The sequence below is a fragment of the Pezoporus flaviventris genome, unplaced genomic scaffold (assembly GCF_033815535.1).
Source record: "Pezoporus flaviventris isolate CSIRO_AGI_PZ_B2104156 unplaced genomic scaffold, CSIRO_AGI_Pfla_v1 ptg000078l, whole genome shotgun sequence".
Lineage (NCBI taxonomy): Eukaryota > Metazoa > Chordata > Aves > Psittaciformes > Psittacidae > Pezoporus > Pezoporus flaviventris.
The window spans coordinates 8,764,768-8,786,562 of NW_026892626.1; the positions used below are offsets into that span (position 1 = coordinate 8,764,768).

At 41.1% G+C, this 21,795-nt stretch overlaps 1 protein-coding gene across 9 annotated transcripts in view; it reads right to left on the reverse strand.

Annotated features, from left to right (window-relative positions):
- Window positions 1-2,037: 2,037 nt before the first annotated feature.
- Window positions 2,038-21,795, reverse strand: part of CREBBP (CREB binding protein) — a 95,421-nt gene continuing 75,663 nt past the window's right edge. For 7 of the 9 annotated variants that reach the window (XM_061473389.1, XM_061473392.1, XM_061473386.1 and 4 more), the window contains 12 exons: window positions 21,656-21,766; window positions 20,904-20,960; window positions 19,741-19,818; window positions 19,250-19,317; window positions 15,102-15,252; window positions 14,111-14,257; window positions 13,586-13,699; window positions 13,009-13,174; window positions 11,422-11,589; window positions 8,685-8,846; window positions 8,137-8,418; window positions 2,038-6,440 (listed from right to left, as the gene is read on the reverse strand). In XM_061473389.1, coding sequence (XP_061329373.1) covers window positions 4,275-6,440; window positions 8,137-8,418; window positions 8,685-8,846; window positions 11,422-11,589; window positions 13,009-13,174; window positions 13,586-13,699; window positions 14,111-14,257; window positions 15,102-15,252; window positions 19,250-19,317; window positions 19,741-19,818; window positions 20,904-20,960; window positions 21,656-21,766 — 3,670 coding nt within the window. In that variant the 3' untranslated portion in view covers window positions 2,038-4,274. The remainder of the gene's footprint in view (window positions 6,441-8,136; window positions 8,419-8,684; window positions 8,847-11,421; window positions 11,590-13,008; window positions 13,175-13,585; window positions 13,700-14,110; window positions 14,258-15,101; window positions 15,253-19,249; window positions 19,318-19,740; window positions 19,819-20,903; window positions 20,961-21,655; window positions 21,767-21,795) is intronic. The other 2 variants (XM_061473390.1, XM_061473387.1) reach the window with 1 other exon arrangement.

Below are 21,795 nucleotides of genomic sequence, written 5' to 3' on the forward strand. Positions count from 1 at the left end.
AGGACGCCACTTACGAACCTGCCCGGTTAAAACCCTTTCTGTGTCTCCGCCTCCGCGAGGACCTGCAGCGGGAGCCCGGCACAGTTACTACAAACCCGTCCGCGTGGCCTCAATGAACACACAGCTAAAAATAAGCAGCCTGAGCAGGTCTCTTAGTGAGCGCTAACCACTTCCAGGCAGAAATGAGGGCCTTCAGGAGAGAACTGTGACCACCTAACAGAGGCAGCTTTGTAAGCCCGACTTGAGGGAGCTGGCTGGAAAAGCTACACACGCACGGCACTTGTGCTCGCAGCTTATCTTTGGGACTGGACCAATGCATGTGCTGGTTTGGAGGTTTGTGTGTAGGAAATACTTGCACGCAGTGGGGTTCCTCAGTGCTGGATGTTACAGATCAGGCACAACTAACCCAGCGTGAGCCCTTTCATCACTCTGGCACTCTCCTGCTGGGCTGTGTTTCCACCTGGAACCAACCCCAGCTCCTCCTCGAGATTCCCTGCGTTGCCGCCAAAATCAAAATAACTTCCAAGCCCATTTCAAACACTTCGCTCCTACCACTGCTTTAATTGCTACCTCCAGCTGACCCGCCAGCACTCCTGAGCATTGGTCTGCCACACCACAGAGCTCTGGTACCTGCTGTGAAACACCAGAACCCTCCTCCTCCCTTGCCATGCGTCTGACCATTAAGCCATGAAGTATGGTGCTGGAGGGAAGGCTTGGGGATTGCCTGGGGTCTAGTACAAGTCCTCCTCTCTGCCCAGGCTCGCTTCAGTCATCTGGTGGTTGGCACTGACTGGCACCAGTTGCTGCCCTGGCAGGTCACTGAATAGATCACCCTGCTCCCCATTTTAACGGTGATGCAGGAAGGACATACTGCTCCCACACAGCAGCTTATCTGCTCTGCATGCTCCCCCAGCTCCCAACTCCATGGTGGCTGCCTGATCTTCACTGCCCTGAGTAAACCATGGGCTGTTATTTGCTGTGGAAGAAGCACCTGCTGCACAGCAGGGTCACCTTGTAGGCCATTAACTTCACTTACTGCCCTATGCTGCCACAGACTTAAAGGAATATTATGTGCTAAGGCTGTAGAGAGACCGCTTCCGGCTCCCGAGACAGTGACTGATGGGGAGTTTGGCACTGGCTGCACCCCAGCAGAAGGGCTCCTCTTCCTCAGCCTACCACTGCAGCCAGGGCTCACCCCTTCACTCTAACACATCCAGGTGGAAGTCCAGAGCAGGGAGCACTTACACCAGTGCAGCAGGCAGATCTCTGGCTTGATGGACAGCAACAAGCAACCAAGGTGGTGAGCCTTAGTGGTGTATCTATGGTGAGAAGAAACATGCTCGCGGCCTGATGTGGTGGCAGTGCTGGTGGACATCTGACTAGGAGCAGAGAACCACATTGTTGCAGCTCACCATTCAGAACTCACCATCCCCTGCAGAATTCAGTAAGGTCTTGGTCATCCCCTTCAATGACAAAGATCCTGCACCACTCTCCACTGTGGTGGTGTGATTTTAGGATTATGCTCCTTTATCACCAGTACCTCCCCGATCAAAACACAGATCAGATGTCCATCCAGTCTTCAGATATGCTGCATTTACCAATGCCCAAAGGAGACCATAGTGAAGCCTCCAGTTCTGTTGTGGTTGCACACCAAGCCTAGCCCCTCCTCCTGACTTTGTATTTCCCTTTGCTCCCTGGTAAAATACCTGCTCTTACCAGAAACAACTGCTCCAGGAAGCTGGGATTGTCAGATCTAAACCCATCCCTTGCTCTGTGCTCTCAACTTACTTCAGGTGGTACTTAAAAGTATCCTGGCACTTGCTTTCCAACAGGAACAGGAATGCATGAGAGCCACACCTCCTCTTTGTGCCCCAGCCAGGGCTGGGTTTATCCAAATCCAGACACAGTGCCGATGCTTTTAAGAATGGATACTACATAAAGGTATTAGTGAGATTAAGTGCTGTTACCTTAACCTTGGCTGTCAGGCATAACTGATCCGAGTGGGCACCAGCCAAGTGGAACCATCCTCCAATCCAAGCAGTTTTACCAGCTTTTATTAGAAACACCAGCACATTTCAAGTTTCCTCTTTTTGATCACAAATATAGTATTCTTCCTCTTTTTTAAGTACACAGCATGAGACACAGCATTAGGGCTTTCCATCCTTTTTTGTTCTTTTTACAGCACTTTCTTTAGGACAAGCTTTGGGTTAGTGTTCACTGACCTCACCCCAGCCCCAGATTTTGACATCTTGAATTGCTGAAGACAATGGTATGGGCAGATGAATCCAATGGTGGTGAAAAAGATGCAACAGTGAAGAGTTTGCCAGTAAAGTTTAAGCGGAGACCCTCTACAGTTAAAAAGAATGAAGCAGCGCCACAGCACACTGCTCTTTGCACAGGATGGGGATACGAGTTGAGAGAAATCCTTTTGCTATTGTCCCTCAATCCTGCCCCAACATTGTGCCAATAAAACCAGTAAGGCTGGAGGAAGCCAGGAGTGCCCGGTGCTCCTGCTGGGGCAGGATACCTTCCCAGGTCTGCTGCAGATCCTGTGCCAGGCGTGTATAACCTTACGGGCTGAGGGGTGGTGGTTACGACCAGCCATGGTTTTAGGTCACACCTACAAGGGGGAAAGTTTCCCAGGAGCTTTTAGCTCTGAGAAAGCAATTCACTGAGGGGGAGAAGGAACAAGTAGCCCAGGGACATGAGGGCATGGTGACAGGATATTAAAGGGAACATGTACATGATTTGTTATTTTTTATTCCACAGAAAACCCTCAAATCTAGACTCAGAGTTAACAGCAGAAAAATAGTGTTAAAGTCAATAGGTTCATATTTTACTGTAGACTAAATAAATTAGCCTAGAATTAACTCAATACTCTCTATTTTCCTTTCATTGGTGATCCTTCTCTAAATTAATGCAGTTTTTAAAAAGCAACGGCTATTAATAATTTATTCCAGTTAACCCTTATGGATGAACACCTGCAAATAGTCAATGGATGGGAACCATTGCCCTCTCCTCTCCCTCCCCGAAAAGGAAACAATCACTAAAGGGTGTTGTAAAACAGACATGCTACCTACAATACGCCATGGATCGTGCCACTCCTACCGCTGCCTCTGGCTGCTCTGTGTAATGAGTGAATATTCATAGCTATGTCTTACAAAGAACATGATCCAAAAAATATATAAATAAATAAAAACCTTAAACATTCTTACATGGATTTTAAAGAACAGAATACATGTTAAAAACTTCAGTAATTTATATCAATTTTAAGCAATACTTTATATACAATGGAAAAAAGACATGCATAGTCCAAATACAATGTTGAAAACAGCATTTTCATAACAAAAAATCCAAACACTAAGTGTTAATACCATGTACATGAACTCAAGAAGGACCACCCTTTTTGTCTGTTGCACACAGTTTATTTAACAATATGATATTATAAGTAAGAAATGAGTTTTTTGTTGTGTTTTTTTTTTTTTTTTACCATTCTATACAGTGATTGAATCTTCTTGGATTTTCTTGTTTATAGTAATTATAGCGCTTGCATGATTTACACTAGAATTGCTTTTCCTCATTTCAAGTTTCACACAGAAGAAAGAAAGAAAAGAATGCTTCTTCTCTATTCAAATCAGCACGGTCTAAGAGTGATCATCCCTATTTTCATCTAAAACCAGTTTTATCAGAGAAACAAAGCAACAATTTCTACATCTGCAAGACAAGGATTTTGGCATTGGCCAATGTGTGTTTTTGTGTGCAAGAGTCCATTCCTATCTTCCCAGGGGTAATACTTCAAATGCCTGCAGAGTTCACTATAGAAAAACAAAAATCTTCCCACAACGTGTCAAAGTTACTGGGATACATTATAATGTTGCATTATTTCAGGAAACAGTTTCTGAATATTATTTTTTTCTTCTTTTAAACGCAAATGTTTAAAGTCTTGAAAATACAAATAAAAAATATGACTATAATGAACTTGTTTTCCCCATTAAAAAAAAGGTATGAGTCAACAGCAACAAAAAAATAAAAACCAAAAAAACCCACAAAAGAGACCAGATATTTTAACCGCCTGGCTTTAACAAAAAAATATATTCTTTGTATTGTTTTTTTTCTCTTTTTTTTTAAACAGCAATTCATTCTTCCATGTGTAGGAAGCAGCAGTTCCATCCAGGATTCAAAACAACCCAGATGTCTGAATTTTCAGTACAAAACGTCCAAGAACACGAAAGGAAAAACAAAAACTGAAACAAAAAAGTGATGCTCCCATAATGCTACAAACCCTCCACAAATTTTTCTAGTGTGTCCCCGGTGGTGTCACCGACCAGAGACAATTCGTTAGACAACGCACTCCTGTTCGGGGTGTTTAGTTGTGGAAGCATTGCACTCTGTTCTGGGTTGCCCAAGTGTCCCTGATCCATAGAGCTAGCCATAGTAACTGAGAGTCCTGGGTGGGGGGAACCAGTCTGGGGAGAGACGTGGTGAGGTGACGGTTGGGGCTGTATCCTGGGTGACGGGCTGGAATGTGGTGGCTGGGACTGGGGACGGGGAGACTGAACAGGTGCTGGGGACCGCACCTGGTTGCTGAGGGAGGTGGCGATCTGCTGGCCAGGGAGATGAGACGCCTGCGGTTGTCCTGAGAGCATGTGCTGCTGCGGGCTCATGGGGTTAGGCTGCCCGGGGGACCCTATCTGCTGCTTCATCTGCTGCTGTTGCAGGATCCGCTGCTGCAGTGCTTGCTGGATGTTGGGTGTGCCGTCAGCCCCCATGCCGGGCTGGCCCATCTGGTTCAGCTGTCCCATCTGAGCCATCTGTCCCATGGAACCCCCCTGTATTGATATATGCTGCTGCATCCGCTGCTGCTGCATGGCTTGAGGGTAACCTCCTGGTCCTTGAGGCTGCTGGAACTGGTTATGGCCTGCCATCCCTCCTGCCATGCCAGCCCCTCCTTGCTGCTGCTGCTGCTGCTGCTGCTGCAGTAACTGCCGCCTCAGAATCTCTCTGTACTGCGGACTCATGTTTGCCATGCTTGGGTTGTGACCAGGGTTCATAATATTGATTGCTTGCCCCTGGGGATTCATAGCTCCTATCCCTTGCTGCTGGGGAGGAACACTCGGTCTCTGCACTCCCGCTTGCATCGCGCTCATGTTCTGCAATCCTGCTTGTGCATGCATGCCTGGCTGCTGCATGCCAGTCTGTGGCTGCTGCATCCCAGGCTGGGGCTGTATGCCTGCCTGTGGCTGCATCCCAGGCTGGTTTGCCACGTATTTGGCTGTTCTTTGCTTTATAAAAGCTGCCATAAGCTGGGGGTTGGACTTAAGGATATTAAGAACCTGCTGTTGCTGCTGTGGAGAGCTGGGTGATTTCAAGGTCCTCAGTAAGTCCTGAAGTGCATTCGGGGGGATGCTTCGGGGCGGCTGTTGCACACCCGGCATCCGTGGCCCAGCCACTGCCTGTGGTGTTGCCATTGGCATAACGGGTCTTGCCATTCCTGGCTGCATTGGTTGCTGCTGTGGCATTGGAGGTGACTGCCACTGCCCAGGCTGCATGTTGGACATCACTGGACCACTTACAGGGTTGGGCCGGGGTACATTCATGCTGACTTGCTGCATCTGGTTCACTGAACCCACTGTTGGGTTTACTAGCCCTGGGCGACCCGGAGGCAAACCATTGTTAATGTTGTTGACCCTGTAGAGCTGCTGCTGCTGCTGGGCAGCTTCTCTCTCAATCTGCCGAGCTGCTTCCACTGCGGCTGGTGGAGGCTGAGCTGGAGGTGGAGGTGCAGAAACTGGGTTTGCAGGTTTTCCTGTTGAAACAGTAGTAGGGGGCTGAGTTCTTGACACACTGGGAAAGCCAGCCGGTGACATACTTACAGGGGAAGGCTGGGGCTGGGGAGGAGGCTGCGGTGTTTGCGGTGTACTTGGCTGCTGCGTAGGGGTACCAGGCGTTGCTGAGGTAGGAGAAGGCAAACTTTGCTGAGGCACGTTTCGGGTGTTCATGGTAGCCATCCTTCTGCGCATGAGCTGCGCCTGCTGCAGGCGATGCTGAATCTGCTGCTGCCGAAGCTTGTGTTTTATATTGAGACAGAATGGCACAGGGCATTTGTTCTCTTGGCAGTGTTTGGCATGGTAGCAGCAAAGAGCTATGAGCTGTTTGCACACTGGACAGCCACCGTTGGTCTTGCGCTTGCAGCCCTTGGTGTGTTGGACAACCCGTTTCATCTTCTGGCAGGATGGCAATGAGCAGTTTGCATTGCGGCACTGACAGGCATGGACAAGGGACTGAATGCAGCGCTGGATGCTCAGTCGTCGCGACTCCTGCGGGCTCTTCGACTGCTGCTCTCCTTGGCTGTTGCTCTCATCATCCAGACCCAGGCCCCACTTAACCATCTTGTGGTCATGACTCTTAGTGTTGTAGCAGTTAATGCAGAGGTCGTAGTCCTACAAAGAAAACACAGAGTTTGGTTGTCTACAGAGCACTAACCGTACCAGGAGAAGATGAGAAAAGTAACAGGGGTGCTGGGTGAGCAACATGAGCCTGGTGTGGAAGCACACTCTGGGTTTCAGTGGGTACTCATGCACAGAACAAAAGCAGGACAACAGCCATGAGCTGTCAACAGCCACCTGTTTCAATTTATACCTCATACTCCGAGGGAGAGAAGTGGCTGTGTAGCCTGGAGAGACAGCAGGAGAAGACTTTTGAGGCAGGGAGTGTGGGGCAGCTGAGGACAGAAGCCAGGTCAGCAAAGTGAACCTACAATCACAAGTCTTGACTACTATCAGGAACAACATACTGAGGGGCTGTAATCGTATCTTCATTTTATTACATGAAGTCTGGCAGGAATTTTTTTTTTTTTTTCCCTTTTTGATGTGAGGAACTGGTTACTTTTCTATGATGTCTACCTGGGTAACCTACAGAAGGAGAGCCAAAACCTCCAACTAGTAAGACAAACTTACTGTCACTGCCTAAAAGATTGGGTTTGGTTCTCCATTTAGCTATTCTTAGTGTAATTACTGACTACCCTGAAATTATGTATTTTTTTTTAGATCTCTAAAATGACCCTCAAATCAAATGCTAGTTTCATGCTATGACAGACATAAACCTGAAAACCCGGTCACACCCCCCACATTTTCCTGCCCTGTCTTTTTTTTGGCTGAAGGAAAGGCACTCCCTGACACAGAAGCACCCAGAAGAAGCCTAATGGCCATACTTAATTCCATACTTCCACCACTTAATTCCCCCAGTGTGTATGATCCATTTCCTTCAGTCTTGCCTCAAGAAACCCTGTTTACTGCTCTCCTCAGAGGGATTAATTAAGACTTCCACCACAAACCTGGCAATAACTTGCACTAGGCTGCAGTTATTCAATTTCCTTTTTTTTTTTTTTGGTTCAACTACAGCCAGAAGTCATCACAAGTCCTCCAGAGGACACCTCCTCCTCCTCAAGTCCACCAGTATAACTCTACTCATAATTGCTCCCTAACATAGTTCAGTGAAATTGATCTATGCTGTAAAAGTAGCAGTCATTAAAGGCATTGAGCCAGGTTAGGAAGCAATTATTTGGTCTGATCTGCAAGGCAGGTAACCACTAATGCTGGGCTGAAGAGAAAATAATCAAGAGTTGTGGCAGCTCCTCGCCCCGCTTTGCAGCAACTCGGACACACACACATTGTGCTCCTTACAACACAAGGTACCACATATAAAGCAGAACAAAAGCTACCTTGCAGAAAGGTACACTAACTTCTCTTGTGGACATCCATTTAATGTGGATGAGCTAGTGCCCTGCACATTCAGGTTAGTCTGAGTGCAGTCATACCCCACCACTCAGTCCTGAAGATCTTTAACTTAAAAACTTGTCTATGCAGAGGAGCTACAGTGCAATAAATGATGCAGCAGTAGCCATTCTGCAGTATTGGTGTTTTTCATGTCAAGAAACTAAAAGTAGTTAATCTAGATGAAGAGGTACCCCACTGTGGCCGTCACCTTCCCTTAAGGATTCGCAGCCCTTTTATCAAGATAGGCTTAATCTGGAGGAACTTTGGGCAGTATAAAAAAAAAAAAAAATATCCCACCACAAACCCTCAAGCTCAGCTGTAGGGCAAGAGAGAGCAGAAGTCTCTGGTGATATCCACCTACCTCACAGACAGTGCAATGCCACCTTGTTTCCACATGATGTTTACACTCATTGCACGTATAGACAAAGCGATCCTGCCCTTGAGTATGTAGTTCTACCAGCATGCAGAGCGTGGACCACTTGGATCGGCGCAGTGAGGAGAACTCCCAGTGCTTATCTCTGGCTAAAGTGAGGAAGGCATCTCGCCCATCCATCAAATCACAGCTAAGTAATGGATCAGGGTCCACAATGGGAGGCAGGGTGTTAATTACAGGCCCAGCATGTAAATGAATCACAAAAAAGACCTGAAGATAAATGGGGGAAAAGAAAAATCAATGAGGTTAGATCATCGTGCAGAAAAAAGCTCATGTTCTGCTGCAGCAATGCTATGCTACAAATGTTATCTAATTAACTTAGTTTAGGCTGATCTCTTCCAATATATTCTTATGACAACAAAAGTTTCTAGTGCAATCACAAGCTTTACTCCTCCTGATTTTTCAGTTCTGAGTATCATCATGCCTGGATTTACATGAATAAAATAATCCCTTTATGCAGCATATTTTGACAGTACCTCTTTATGCTTCTCCATAGTGGCATACAGCTTCTGAGACAGATCATTGGACACGTTTGGCATGCTGGGTTTCTTCTTATTAGCTCTGCTGATGCTACTCTTATTCTTGTTGGTTTTTTTGTTGTTCTTTTTCTTGGCATTTTTGCTGTCACCCTGGCTTCCCTGCAATAAATGCATAGGAAAGATGTTACACTTAGAGCTCTCTCCCATTCACTGTAGCTGAAAGTGAAACGCTTTCACTGTCAATAATAGAGCTTTGTTCCAATGCCTGAAAATTAACAATACTGTGTTAAATATATCCCATCTTCCAGGAAAAATCAAAAGCCAAACTGACAGATAAATTCAAACACTCTTTAAAAAAAAAATATCCGTTTTTAAAGTATGCATATACATGAAATAATTCCTATTTTACACTATTTTTTTCCCTTCTCAAACACTGTACTTCAACTTCCACTGCTTGCTTTATAAGATCTCACAGATACTTGATAAACTGAGTTACAAATAAAATTAACTTAAATTCCAGAAGGGGAGTATTTCGCTTTATTGTGCATTTGGGGTTTCACATATTGCTTGAGCTCTCATTTATTGTATGTTTCTTTGTACTGAACAAATTTAGGGCTAGTACACAGATCAAAACATGCAGGACGTAATACTAACAAAATACATTATTCTGAAGAATTATGATTGCATATGAACTGCAAAAAAAAAAAAAAAAAATGCCCCAAATCCCCAAAATCTTCACCTGTGTCTAAGTTACAACAATGCAGACCACAGTGACCATATACTGAATACTAGATGTAAGTAAAGAGTAAAAAATAGCAGATGATGCTATTCAGATGACCTGTGGAAACAGAAATAACTTTCAGACTTCATGTCCTTGGAAAATAAAAACCCAAGGTCTCAGCAGGGAGCTCACCACTCAATACAAACCCCTCTCTAACTGCTAGAATATTAAAACAGCCTACTGAAATACTCTGATATATATATATACATGCAAGAAGGTTTCATGAACACTATGTACAAGCAAACACAGGCTTTATCCGCAAGCACATTTATTCAGAGAACATGAAAATATTCCAACTGAAGCAATTATACATATACACTGTTGCCATCCTTCCATTCCATTAATTAGGCCTAGATAGGAACTGCTTGTCCAATTGTGTTTTTTTCTGTAACTAATTTTATGAACTTTTTTTGACCAGACCTGTTTGGAAAGTAGAATTATACTATTTTATGGGAAACCAGACAGAGCAGTTAAGTGATTTGAAGGTATTCAGAAATGAGTTATTGTACATTCCCACTTCATCTTCTCTGCAACCCAGCTGGAATTAGGACATGTCCTGCTTTGCCTAAGCATTTTACAGTGCCAATGGATTTGAAAATTTGAACACCAAAAGGGAGAACAGATTGAAACTTAGGTTAACAGTGTAAGTTTTTTTTCTACTGCACCTTTAGCGAGTTTATATTTGATCAATTGTACAAAGCTATTCCAACATCAAAAGCATTAAGTGGGAACATAAGGATGTTAACAGTCAAGGCTACATCTTCTCACTTTGGGCAGACAGCCTGTACCAGTTCCACAGTTAGCTGTGCTGGGCTTTTGAAAACACCTTTTTTCCCCCTTTTAGACATAGAGGTTTACACTGGTGTTTTCACTGGAAGGGCATGCTATGATTGATTGAAAGTGATACTGTTAGCAAAAGAGCACTGCAACTTAAATTCCAAGCCTTCTGTTTCAGTTACTTTTATACTGCTGTGTTTGTGGAAATATTTCAATATTAACAGTTACATTTAGAAGCAACAAGGCGAAAACTATTAACCTGATGGTTCTATAAAGAACATACCAAAAACTATTAGCTTTGAAGGAGCTGCTAAGGTTTAATGGAAGGAACTTTCTGACCCAGTGAAATTGATGGATTAAGGTCTACCACTCCACATCAATCCCATGTAACACATACTTGTATGCAAATGGCCATGGCTTCTAAGCTGAATGCAGTTTTCCCCCAGTTAAAGCTTCTGGTTCCACCTCAAGCTAGTAGACTTCAGATTTTCCTACTGTATTTATTTTCAAAACACCTTGCTGCAAATCACAAGTAAAGAAGTATAAAAGTGCCAAGACCATTTGCTTACAGATACAATCAAGACAGGAATAAAAATGAGTAATGAAATTCTGGCCAGGACCCAGAAAAACTAAGTTGTTGAGTTTTTGGTTATGCACAGATTGAAAATGCTGGCGAAGGAAAACCAGCACCAGGATCAATGTTTCACATCAATGCAAAGCTTGCAATAAATACTTTGAAATTTCAACTTCCTATTGCCTCAAACAACTACAAATTGCCTTTGCTTAAATAAGAGCAAAACTTAATTCAGCCTTGAAAAATAAAGCATCTTTCAAAATGCACATACTGAAGGTGACAGGCAAAGGTGTGAACCAGAAACTCAACCAAGTAACTGCTTTAAGCAAATGTACAGTGACGATGCAAGCAAATGTAGCTTAAAAGATTTCTCTGAGAACAGAGATGCTGAACTTCTAATTCTGTTAAAAGTACAAAAATAACAAGTCATCAGTATACTATTACCTAAGAGGAAAATCAGAAATTCAGTTAAACGGAACCCTGATTTAACAGCTAATGTGAATGACCCTCTTTTCTCGTTTACTGCACGTGAATTCTCTATTAAAGAGTTAATTGTCAGCTTCATGAGCTAGAAGCAAACATAGCGTATAAAGTTAACTCACCTCTGTTGTTTCACTAGCTGCAGTACTTTCTTCCTTTTTCCTTTCTTCCTCTTCCTGCTCCAACTCCTTAATACTTTCTTCCAGCACATTGGGCCAGAAATCACCTTCAAAATAAGGCAGCTCCTTGGCACTTGTCAGCCTGTCCTCAGTTGCTTGCTTGAAGATGTCCTGTTAAGCATATCACACAATGCCAAGAATAAATAAAAACTGCTCAGGAGAGAGAGGGAAACCAGAGACCTGATCCAGTGTTCCACCGAACAGCTGTGTCTCAAAGCCCACAGCCCACCCCTGGCAGGCCTCCTTTTCTGGGTGCTGCTCAAAACCTGGCCTGGCAGTATTGATAACAGCACTCTCCCTGTTTCATCTCAGAAAGACAGCTGCTGAGGCTCTCCTGGACCCCCATCATGCAACGGGTTCATGTTCCTGACATGATGGGAGAGACTACAATACCCCTGGAAAACCTAACCATCCCCTCCCTGGTAACTATGCCAATTAAAAATGAAGCCTACAGTGCCTGGCTTATCCTACACTGAACAAGAGCAGGAACCGTTCTAGTGACAGCAAGTGCGTCACATCCAGCCCTTTCCCTTATGCATTCATAAGCACATAAGCATGCAATGCATGTGGCTGGGCTGTGTATCATAGATACAATGAGCCTGGTAAGTCCAGAAGAATTGCTGAATGCACTGTATATCTATTACACAGATGAATCCTGAAGTCTGGTTGTGGCACAGGGACCATGTGCAGCCTGTGTCGTTCACTAACGGCTGGCTGAATCTCTGGGGGCCACCTGGACAAAAAGACTGGGGACCACCAAGAGGAAGAGATATTCTGAAAAGGAACAGGTACTTTATACAGTTGGTCTGGAGGTGGTTTTTTAAGGTGCACTGTGTTTAGCAAGCACATATAACACAAGCCAAGTTTCTTCTCTGGATTAACTTCAAGACCACCTTACCAGAGACAAACAGATTTTCTAGTTCTTTGCTACGCCAGATCAGATGACAAGGCTTACTATACACTGTTCTACTCCACACATTTAGAAACTGTCACTGGCAATCAAAACATCAATTTTTTTCCTGCAATGTCACTACCATTAAGAAACTCTTGTGAATTTTATCACTTAAAAGAGTGGCAAATGTTACTTTTGCCATCTTTAACATATTTCCTTGGTTACATGTGCAATATTCTCCAGTTGTGAAAATAATCCTTCCTCATGTGAAGAAGCTGTTTTATAAGCAGTTTTTTCATTTTACACTTAGTGGGTCCCATATTCCACCTGATCCTTGATAATCGTCAGAAGCAAACAACTTGTATAAACCTTAACAAGCCAAACAGTTCCTTGCCTAGAAGATTGCAGTGGAAGACAATATACAAAGGAAGGTTCTTGCGCAGCTCTCTTAATGCAGAAACCAAACCTAAAGAACTCAGTCTGTAAGGCAGGACCTCCAGAAAATCTAGAAAAATGAAGACCAGCTGAGAATAAAACCCCTTGTACAACACTACCACAGCTTCATTCACTGTGAAACACTATTAGCTACTTTCAAATAAAAGCCCATAAAAATTAATTCAGAAAGTACAGTAGCAAACCTTGTAGTCATGAATGATTCTCTCAGCAAATGCCTTGTCCAACATCTTCTTATACCATTCTTGCAAACGTTTGGGTTTAGGTATTTTCTGATCAGGTGGATGGCAATGAAAAATATAGTCATCTCCTTCGCTTGGGGGACAGGCCCAGATATGTCCTGTCACATACCTGCATTTCACACACAAGTAAGAAGTCTTAATCATTCTAACATCTTAAAATTAATTCAGACAAACTGAGATACAAATTTGTACCTCCTCCTTTTCCTTTGTTAACAAATGCTGAGGCAATAACCTCTATTATACAAGAGATAAGGCCTGAGATACAATAGGGAAGCTTAAACATCAAGTGAACCTCTGATTAAAAAAAAATATACTGTCAGTTAAAGAATCCTAACACCACGTTAGTGATAAAATCCAAATTTCTGCAGAGAGAAATATGCCTCTCCACAGAGGCATTTGTTCGACGCATCTCAGAGAGGGCAGAAGAGAGACTATCCCAAGTCAAAAGCTACTTAGTCTCCTGAATTAAAAAAACAATACTGAGAAAAAGGGTTTCTTTCTTTACAAAGACCTCACTTACCCAAGTTTCTTCACATACTCCAAATATCCAATGAGGATTTCATGATAAACTGCAGTTCGGAGACAACGGGGGCGGAAGAAATGAATACTATCTAGATATGATATGTACACACGCCTGTAGGAACAAGAAAAGAATGACGGAAAATCATGTATGGCTGAACATCTGTTTTGTCTGCTGAGAACTGACTTTTATTTTAGATATGTATCCAGCCAGACTGAACAAATTAATGATATTATTTAATGCATATTTAGGCATCTTAACATGGTATGAAGAGCTCTCAAAAACAAAAGATGGGTAGCATTTTTTCAGACAGCAAGAATATACAGAAAGGCAAAATTAAATACAGAATACAAAAAATGGTAACATTTTTGCTGTGATATTTGTTTTCCCCTCCCAAGTCATCTGCAGTCATATAGGAGGACTTATTTGTGCCACAGAACTGAAACACATCTTCTGTATTTGCCCAGTAAATGTAGCAAGATGGTTCTCTGTGCAAGAACCACCAGTACAGAAATGAAAAAGTACCTTGTATTTGGAGGGGGACAATCTGAGCCGTACTCCTGTACGTGCATGCCAAAGAAGCACACGTCGACTCCATCTATTTCCTCAAATGCAAACAGAGCTTTGGTACGATAAGGGAAAGATTCTGACATCTCACCAGAATCCACGAATCTGAAGAAGAGTAGTAGGAAGGGGAACAGGAGTTAAAAAAACAAAAACAAACCGCCACCACCAAAAAAGCCCATTATTAAATCAGTGTCCAACCAGAAAGAGGAAATTCTTTTCAACCTTATTTTTAACTTGTTACAAATATTTATGCAGAAGTTAAACATGGTCAGATCAGAGCTGTATAAATCAGGGAGCCCTGTTACTATAAAACTCATGACAAGTCAGTTTCCATACAGTTACCATGCGAATGAACAGGCAAGCTTTGAGTGCAAGAGCATCCTCAGAAACCACAAGCCTTGTAACATGGAGCAGAGAAGAAAACCTGATGCATCACATTGTAATGTAATGTAAACACTGTTTTTGTGAATTAAAGCCAAAATACTTTCTAGAATAAACATTTTATGCTTCTCCTTTATGATGAGGCAAATTAAAAGTAACTTCAAAAAGCTAAGGTATGTATAAAAACACAATAAAAAGAAGGAACAGTTAGGATGAGAATCTCAGCTACTGCTCCAAACTAAACTATGGATTCTGTAATGCTAAACAAACACGGTCAGACTCTCTCTCAAGATTTAGTAATACAAAGTCATTGCATAACCAAAACCAGGATGTCCCTGCTGCCCCCCAACAGTCAAAATACACGTGTCATCTCTTCTCAGTTCATTTACTGCATACTGCTTCTTTTACCTTTCATTATCTTATAAATGCCTAAAATTCAAAAACATGCAGAAGGATTAAGGCACAAATTAGCACCATTTCTAGATTTTTATGCAGAGAGACATCAGTATAGTAATAAAAAAAAAATAAAAAAATCAAGACCGCATTTACTGTAATTAATAGAACTAACCTCGATTTCATTCCTGGTTTCACTTCTACTGTCTTATCTGAACTTGCTACTACTCTGACAAAAACCTCTCCAGCTTCAGGATGATTCTGTCGCCGTAAGAATTTGTTTACTCTGTCTTCCAAATGGTTTCCTAAACGTGTAGTCTGTAGCCCTAGAAATGAAGGGGCAGAACATGACAATGGAAATGTTAATGGTGGAGAAATTACTGTTAACTCAGGGTGTTACCATGCTTGTAAGGTCTTTCAGGTTGCTTCTCTGTATAGAAGTAGGCTTTTTTCCCTTTGTTTTACCTCTGTATGAAAATTTGATGCTTTTATTTATGCAGTCAAAATTAAAAAAGCAAACCCGTCCATGTTTTTAACCAAGCTGTAAGTGTTCACACCCTATCATGAAAGCTAAAACCACTATAGTGGGAAAATTACTTTGTAAGTGAACTAACAAAGGCAGCTTTACATCGCATTTCTGAATTTGCAGGCTTATTTTATGAACACTGCAAATGTTTTCTCCTAACAAAACCACTATCTGGCTGTTTGACAGAGATTACATCACTTTATAGATCTGGCTCAACGCCACACCTTTTTAGGCAGAGGAAAGCAGATCAACAGAAATGAAAAGCCTTTTGACTTCAATGGAGATTTCATTGCTTTTTCTTTTCAAGAGAGCTTTTAGATTGAACAGTTACACTAATATGCACATAAAGCTTACATAGTTCTTGCACAGCGATAGAGGTCTTTAAAAGTTCAAGTCCACACATTGTCCAGATCCCCCCTCTTGTTTTTTACATTTACAATTAGTTTTTGTAGGGACAGCTGGTTTTGTGGTGTTACAGGATGTGACTGATTTCAAATAAATCCATAAATTACAGAAATTAAGTTGAAGATTTTAATTTAAGAAAATAGAAGCAGCACACTGTTTCGACTTGAAGACTTATGACTATTTCTCTTATCCTGCTGTACTTATTTACCAAATACTATTTCTACTTCATTTTTACCATCAATCTGCTATCTTTTTCAAAGTGACAGTGCAATGTACGGATGTTTATTTTACTAAAATACATTTAACTTTCAGCTCTCCATTGCTTCGTTTTTCAGTTGTTATTTGGCTATTAACACAAGGCTGTTGGTTCTTCTTCCTGACTAAGAGCTTGCATACAGAATGCTGTATACCTATGCTAAAAATTATTTTAGGCTCCAATACTGCATAAAAAAGCCATATATACTCAAAGGAAGACCTCACTTTCTAAGGTATTTATATACATAAAATTTAATTGTATAATCAGTTTATAGAAATGGCCAAATGTGCTAATCTTGTTTTACATCTTTTAGTCTATCCCTTTGTGCAGTGGGGTTCTGTGGCTATGACCAACACAACACATTCTATGATTCTAAGTATCATTTACTGAGAGCCAATAATTAAACTTAAAGGCATGTTAAAGTAAAAATTACACTATGCCTTTTACCAATTCCAATACACCAGCCTTTCCCAGTGTTTCCCAGCCCAATACAATACATGGGGCTTTCCATAAGGAAAGGGGTTGATTTTAAAGGAAATAAAAAGATTTTTAAATAAAAATCTCAAATACTTTCTGAAGAAATTATTTCATTTTGTTAGTTTTTCAGAAAACAAATAATAAAAAAGAAACAGCTCAATTTCAGCTAATGGGTTGGTACATTTTTAGAAAGCCACTTTAGTTAACACTACTGTCTTCTTGTGTGTTCATTTTACCATCTTTTCAATGCTAAGCAGCCAAAGGATGTCTGCTACCTTCCTTATGCTGCAATTCATTGAGAGTTGAAAAACAAACAAAAAGACCAAATAAGATAAAAAGAAGGAGGCAGCACTGTAACAAAAGGAACTACAATCACACATTTGGATACATTAGAATGTGCAAATTCTTTTAGAAAGCAACTAGATTTTGGTTTTTGGACACCTCTAACATATGTATTTCTAATAAAAGCACAGGTCTCAATGAAAACTGCAGTGCAAACTTGAAAAAAGGCATCCAAATCAGTAACAGCATAGAAGACTTTCAGGCTCATTAAGTATCAAAGTTTTGCTGCAGTAGCGATGGCCAGACATTTCTTTTACAGCATGAGTGATTGGACAGATAGGAAGAAAGTCAAACTTCTGGCTGACTGTGTCTTTTTGTTGGGAAAATATTTTGGGTGACTTACTTGTCAAGATATCTTTTGTCTTTGAATGTCTCTGCATTAGCTACTGGTTAAGTAATATTTGTAGATTTTCTTAGTAAGAAACATACTTCAAAAGTTAAAAATTTTCACAGCATAAGCTATCTATATGCTGGTTTATATGTTGTATTTGGCATGCTATCAGTCAGGTTTATGCAATCTACTTGCTATGTGGTTAAGATAACTAATTTGATTTAATATACATTAGGAATATGAATGTTACCATAATAGCTGAGCAGTAGCTTGCAGCTGAGAGATGTGCTGCTATCTTGATTATCAGCAGTTGTGCCAGCATGCTTTAGAGAGGGTAGAAATACTGATGGCAATTCATTAAGTTTTGTTATGGGGAGGGAGGGAAAGTGGTAACACGTTAATGCTTCAAACCTTCATTGCTCATGTTTGTTTTCAGGTCAGTAGTAAGACCAAGGTTTTTACAACAAGAGCAGGCTTTCCTTCCCTGTTCTTATGTTTCCACTAGAGCACTGTTCAAGAAAACTGATCTCAAGAGCCGAGCCCACCAGTGGATTACAGGTGGCAGCAGGACTCAAGAGAAAAAGAAAACAAGGGGAAGGAAACAGAGATCAGTGGAAAGGAAAAAAAGCATCGTTATTTCTCTGTGCAGATTCCCAGAGCAAAATGGTCACCTGGAACTAAATGGCTGCTTACTCAAACTTTAAGCAATGTCACAGAACAACTGCAAACATACAAGGAACTGCATACCTATTTGAGACAATTTACATTAATATATGCTGTACAGTCAGCATATAATAGAAAAGACATCTATTTAAAACAGTTGCCTAAACCTACATTTTTATTTCATCATTTTATTAATGTTTTCTTACTATCTTAAATGATCTTTAATGAGGCTAATTTTAGTATTTTTAACAATACTATGTTGCATGCGTCAGGTTACTCCAGAGACCATTCTGATTACTGTAACCTAATACGCCTCATGCAGCATTATCATCTCCAAATTATCCCCCTTCAAATCTCTTATTATGCAATCAACCACACATGAAGTTATCAAGAAGTTCCATTATTAATGCAAAACCATGTTTTTTATTACAACTTGGAAGATTCAGGCTTGCAAAGTCACAGTACGACAAGGTAATGCCCAGAATTTTCAAGGACCAAAGAAGAACAAGGGAGGAATTGAGTTTTCCTGTAAGTTCGAGTTGTTGAATCACTCTCTTGGTTTCCATGCTCATGTTTTCATTCTCTGTGCACTGACATTGCATTTTCAATGCTAGTTCCTACTCCTTCCCTGCCACATAAGTCTGTATGAGTAAAAGTTACCGAATTATGTTCCCTTATCTTAAATGCATGTAAAGAATGCCTGTGTAAGGATTACTATGGAGACTGAGGCAACCTGACCTGGCATCTTTTGGTGTGCTCTTTAGTGCATGTTTCAACAATATTATGACAATGGTTATTTCCAAGAAAATGTAGACACAAAGGACAATTGGTTACTTCTTCTAGTGGACAGTTCCACTCTACATGTAAAAGCTCTTCAAGTACACTAATACTTGACATCACCACAGTACACCTGAAATGCAGCATAACTTGTTACTACATGTTATTTGAAGGACACAAAGGTTACAGTAATTTACTACATTTTCAACACTACATGGAAACGTGTCTAAAGATAGTAAAGTGCATACAGCCTTATGTTTCCCCTGTTTTGTTTTCCCCTAACTTCTTTGAATCTTAGAAAAGTAAGAACACAGACACCAAATACCTCAAGCAGCATTAAAACTTACTACAAACACATAAAAGAGCAGGTCTTTAAAACACTGATTAAAAGTCTGACAGCTACTAAAGCCTTGGGCTACACTACTCCCCATCTGCAAACATTCCTGTACTGTTCCTGGTGCCAACAGAAGGTCTCAATCAAAAAGCTATTAGGGGTGGCAGGGAGAAGATGAAAGCTTAAGATAAAAATAGAAATATCAAACTCACTTTTAGCACTGAATTTGTTTTCTTTGCGTGTTCTACCAGTTTTCTTCAAACAATTATCACAGACAAACCTATTGAGAAAAAAATTATTATTATTTTTTTTTTTTTTACCAAAAAACCTTAGTACACAACCAATTACTGGCCATCTTAAACCCAATGTTTGAGCCCATCTCTCCCTTTTTAATGCTGCCAAGCAGTTACACCTGCATTTGTGTTCTGCACTATAGAAACTTACCTCCAACCACCTTCCACTATTTAGTAGTAGATGCATAGATGCAGAAATCTGCATCTATGAACAAGTTCATTTCATGCAATTTTTATCTGAGTATACTGAGACCCCAACCATCAAAAAATGTATTTAGAAACACTGTCCTTTTGTACTCAGCTCTTAGAAGGCAGTGACTGCACATGAAAGAGCAAAGGCAAAAAGTCTTGATTATATAAATGACACCGATTATTACACAAAGGGTAAAAAACACTAACAAACATCTTACCCTGAAGGCCAAATAATATCATAATGCAATACACAAATCTGGTGCATCTTCCGACCACACTCTTTGCAGTCAACAAACCTGAGAAGAAAAACAGCAATCACTTCTGTTGTTAGGCAAGTGATTTTCCAGAATTCACCAAGAAAGAAGGACTTTTCAACCCTTTGCTAAGAACTGAATCAACTGCAGCAGGCCCCACTTATGTGTCAGTTTAAAAAAACAACCACATGCTGACTAAATGGTCATTCAACTTACTGTAGATGTTAAAACTAGTCATCATAGTGAATCACTGTGCCAAGAGAACATGTATTAGCTTATCCTTGCCTGCATGGGTCTGCTGTAGTTCTGCTATTTTATTTTTTCTTGTTGTTGTGTTTTTTTTTTTTTTTTTAAATAGCACATCAAAATTCCTTTTTTTGATGGGAAAAACGTTAGAGCTTTTCCAAGTCAAGACTACAACACCAGTGATAAACAAACGCATCAGGGTCTATCTCTGCAGTTTCCCTTTAAAGATCTATAGAAAGAATTCTATTTAGTATTTGCAAGGATGAGAAAAAGAATCAAAATGTATTCTGTATCAAACTGTCAGGGAACAAAGTAGTAGCAAAATAAGATGTTGTTTCAGCTAGTTAAGGACAGTAGGAAAAGTAGCACAATGCTGCTGAAGGAATGGTCAACTTGGCTTTCACCAGACTTCCTGAGGGCAACAAGGACAAGGGAGGAGGATGGCTCTTTCAACAGGTTAAGCTTCTCTTCACTCAAGTAAAGAGAAAAATGTGTTTTAGAAGTCTAGCTAAACAGAAGAGGAAAATGCTGAACTCCCCCATGTCCTCAGGGTTTGGTGTCAAAGGCTCTATAAGACAGAGCGCCATTTTCAGCTAGTTGTGCAGTGCCTTGCAGAACACACCTTAGGAATTACACAGATAAACAGAACTAGAAACTGCCATTAAAGCAGGCTCATGTTTTCCCCTTGGATATTAGTACTAGACATCACGTTTGTCTGATGTTCTATGAACTCCAGAGACAGACTTGGCAGCATGTTTGGGAAGAGATGGGGGCAAAATTAAGGCTTTTTTATTTTGATTATTTTGATTTCTGAAGTGCTGGCTAAAGGGCAAGTAAAAGTGATGAGATTAACTTAAGAAAAACTATGGCCTGGTACTTACGGCTCTGGATCTAGTGTATCATTTTTCTTCTTTTCAAACTGATCCTTAGAGATGGTTCTGGAGACAAAGAGTTAATATGAAAATTCAGTAGTACCTTTATATCAGAGGCCAAGACAATATCATGCTTTTCTGAACTGCAGCAAATGAGCAGACCTTAAGTCTGAAGAAAGTATATCATTTATTTTCTATTCAGAGAAAGCAATTCAGTTTACTGTAAGCTCCAGAAAATAATTTTCCCATTTCACTTTCTGTGTAAATTAAAAGCAAAATAAGATACCCAAGTATACACATAAATTTAAGATCATAAAAAACAAGGGAAGCTATCATCAGTAAAGCAGCCACTTTTCAAAACAGCTTGTATTCCTCAAATCTTAAGAGCTTTGGTGAGGTTAAAGACAAGCCTTCGGTTTCATGAAAAAAAAGTTGTATTTAAAAATAGGACATTAGGATTAACTGAAGTCTTTAATTTGAAAAGGTAATGGATTAGTGGTATTTATTTCCACACCTTCCATTCCCCCTGCTCCAACCACATTATCTAGTATCTGCTACCCCTGCAATCAGTCTAAGGGCAACTCTTGAGTAGCACAACTGGACACAAGCAACGCTGTTTGGCAAAAACCTCCTATTAGTAAGAAAGCAGACTTTTCCCCATGAACACCACCACTGGCCATGGTGTTTTACTACCATATCAGGGCTAGATATCATCCCTCCTATTTAAAAATATGGCATGCAGAAGAAAGGAAGCAACTTACGTTTGAGGCTGGGAAGGGTCATCACCCAGGGTGACATTCTCCCCCTGAATTTCAGTGAAACACTTCTCACAGAAGTGATACCTGTCAGCAAGAAGGCCATATTTGGGTGAACTGGTCCAGCACAACATACAGCCACCCAA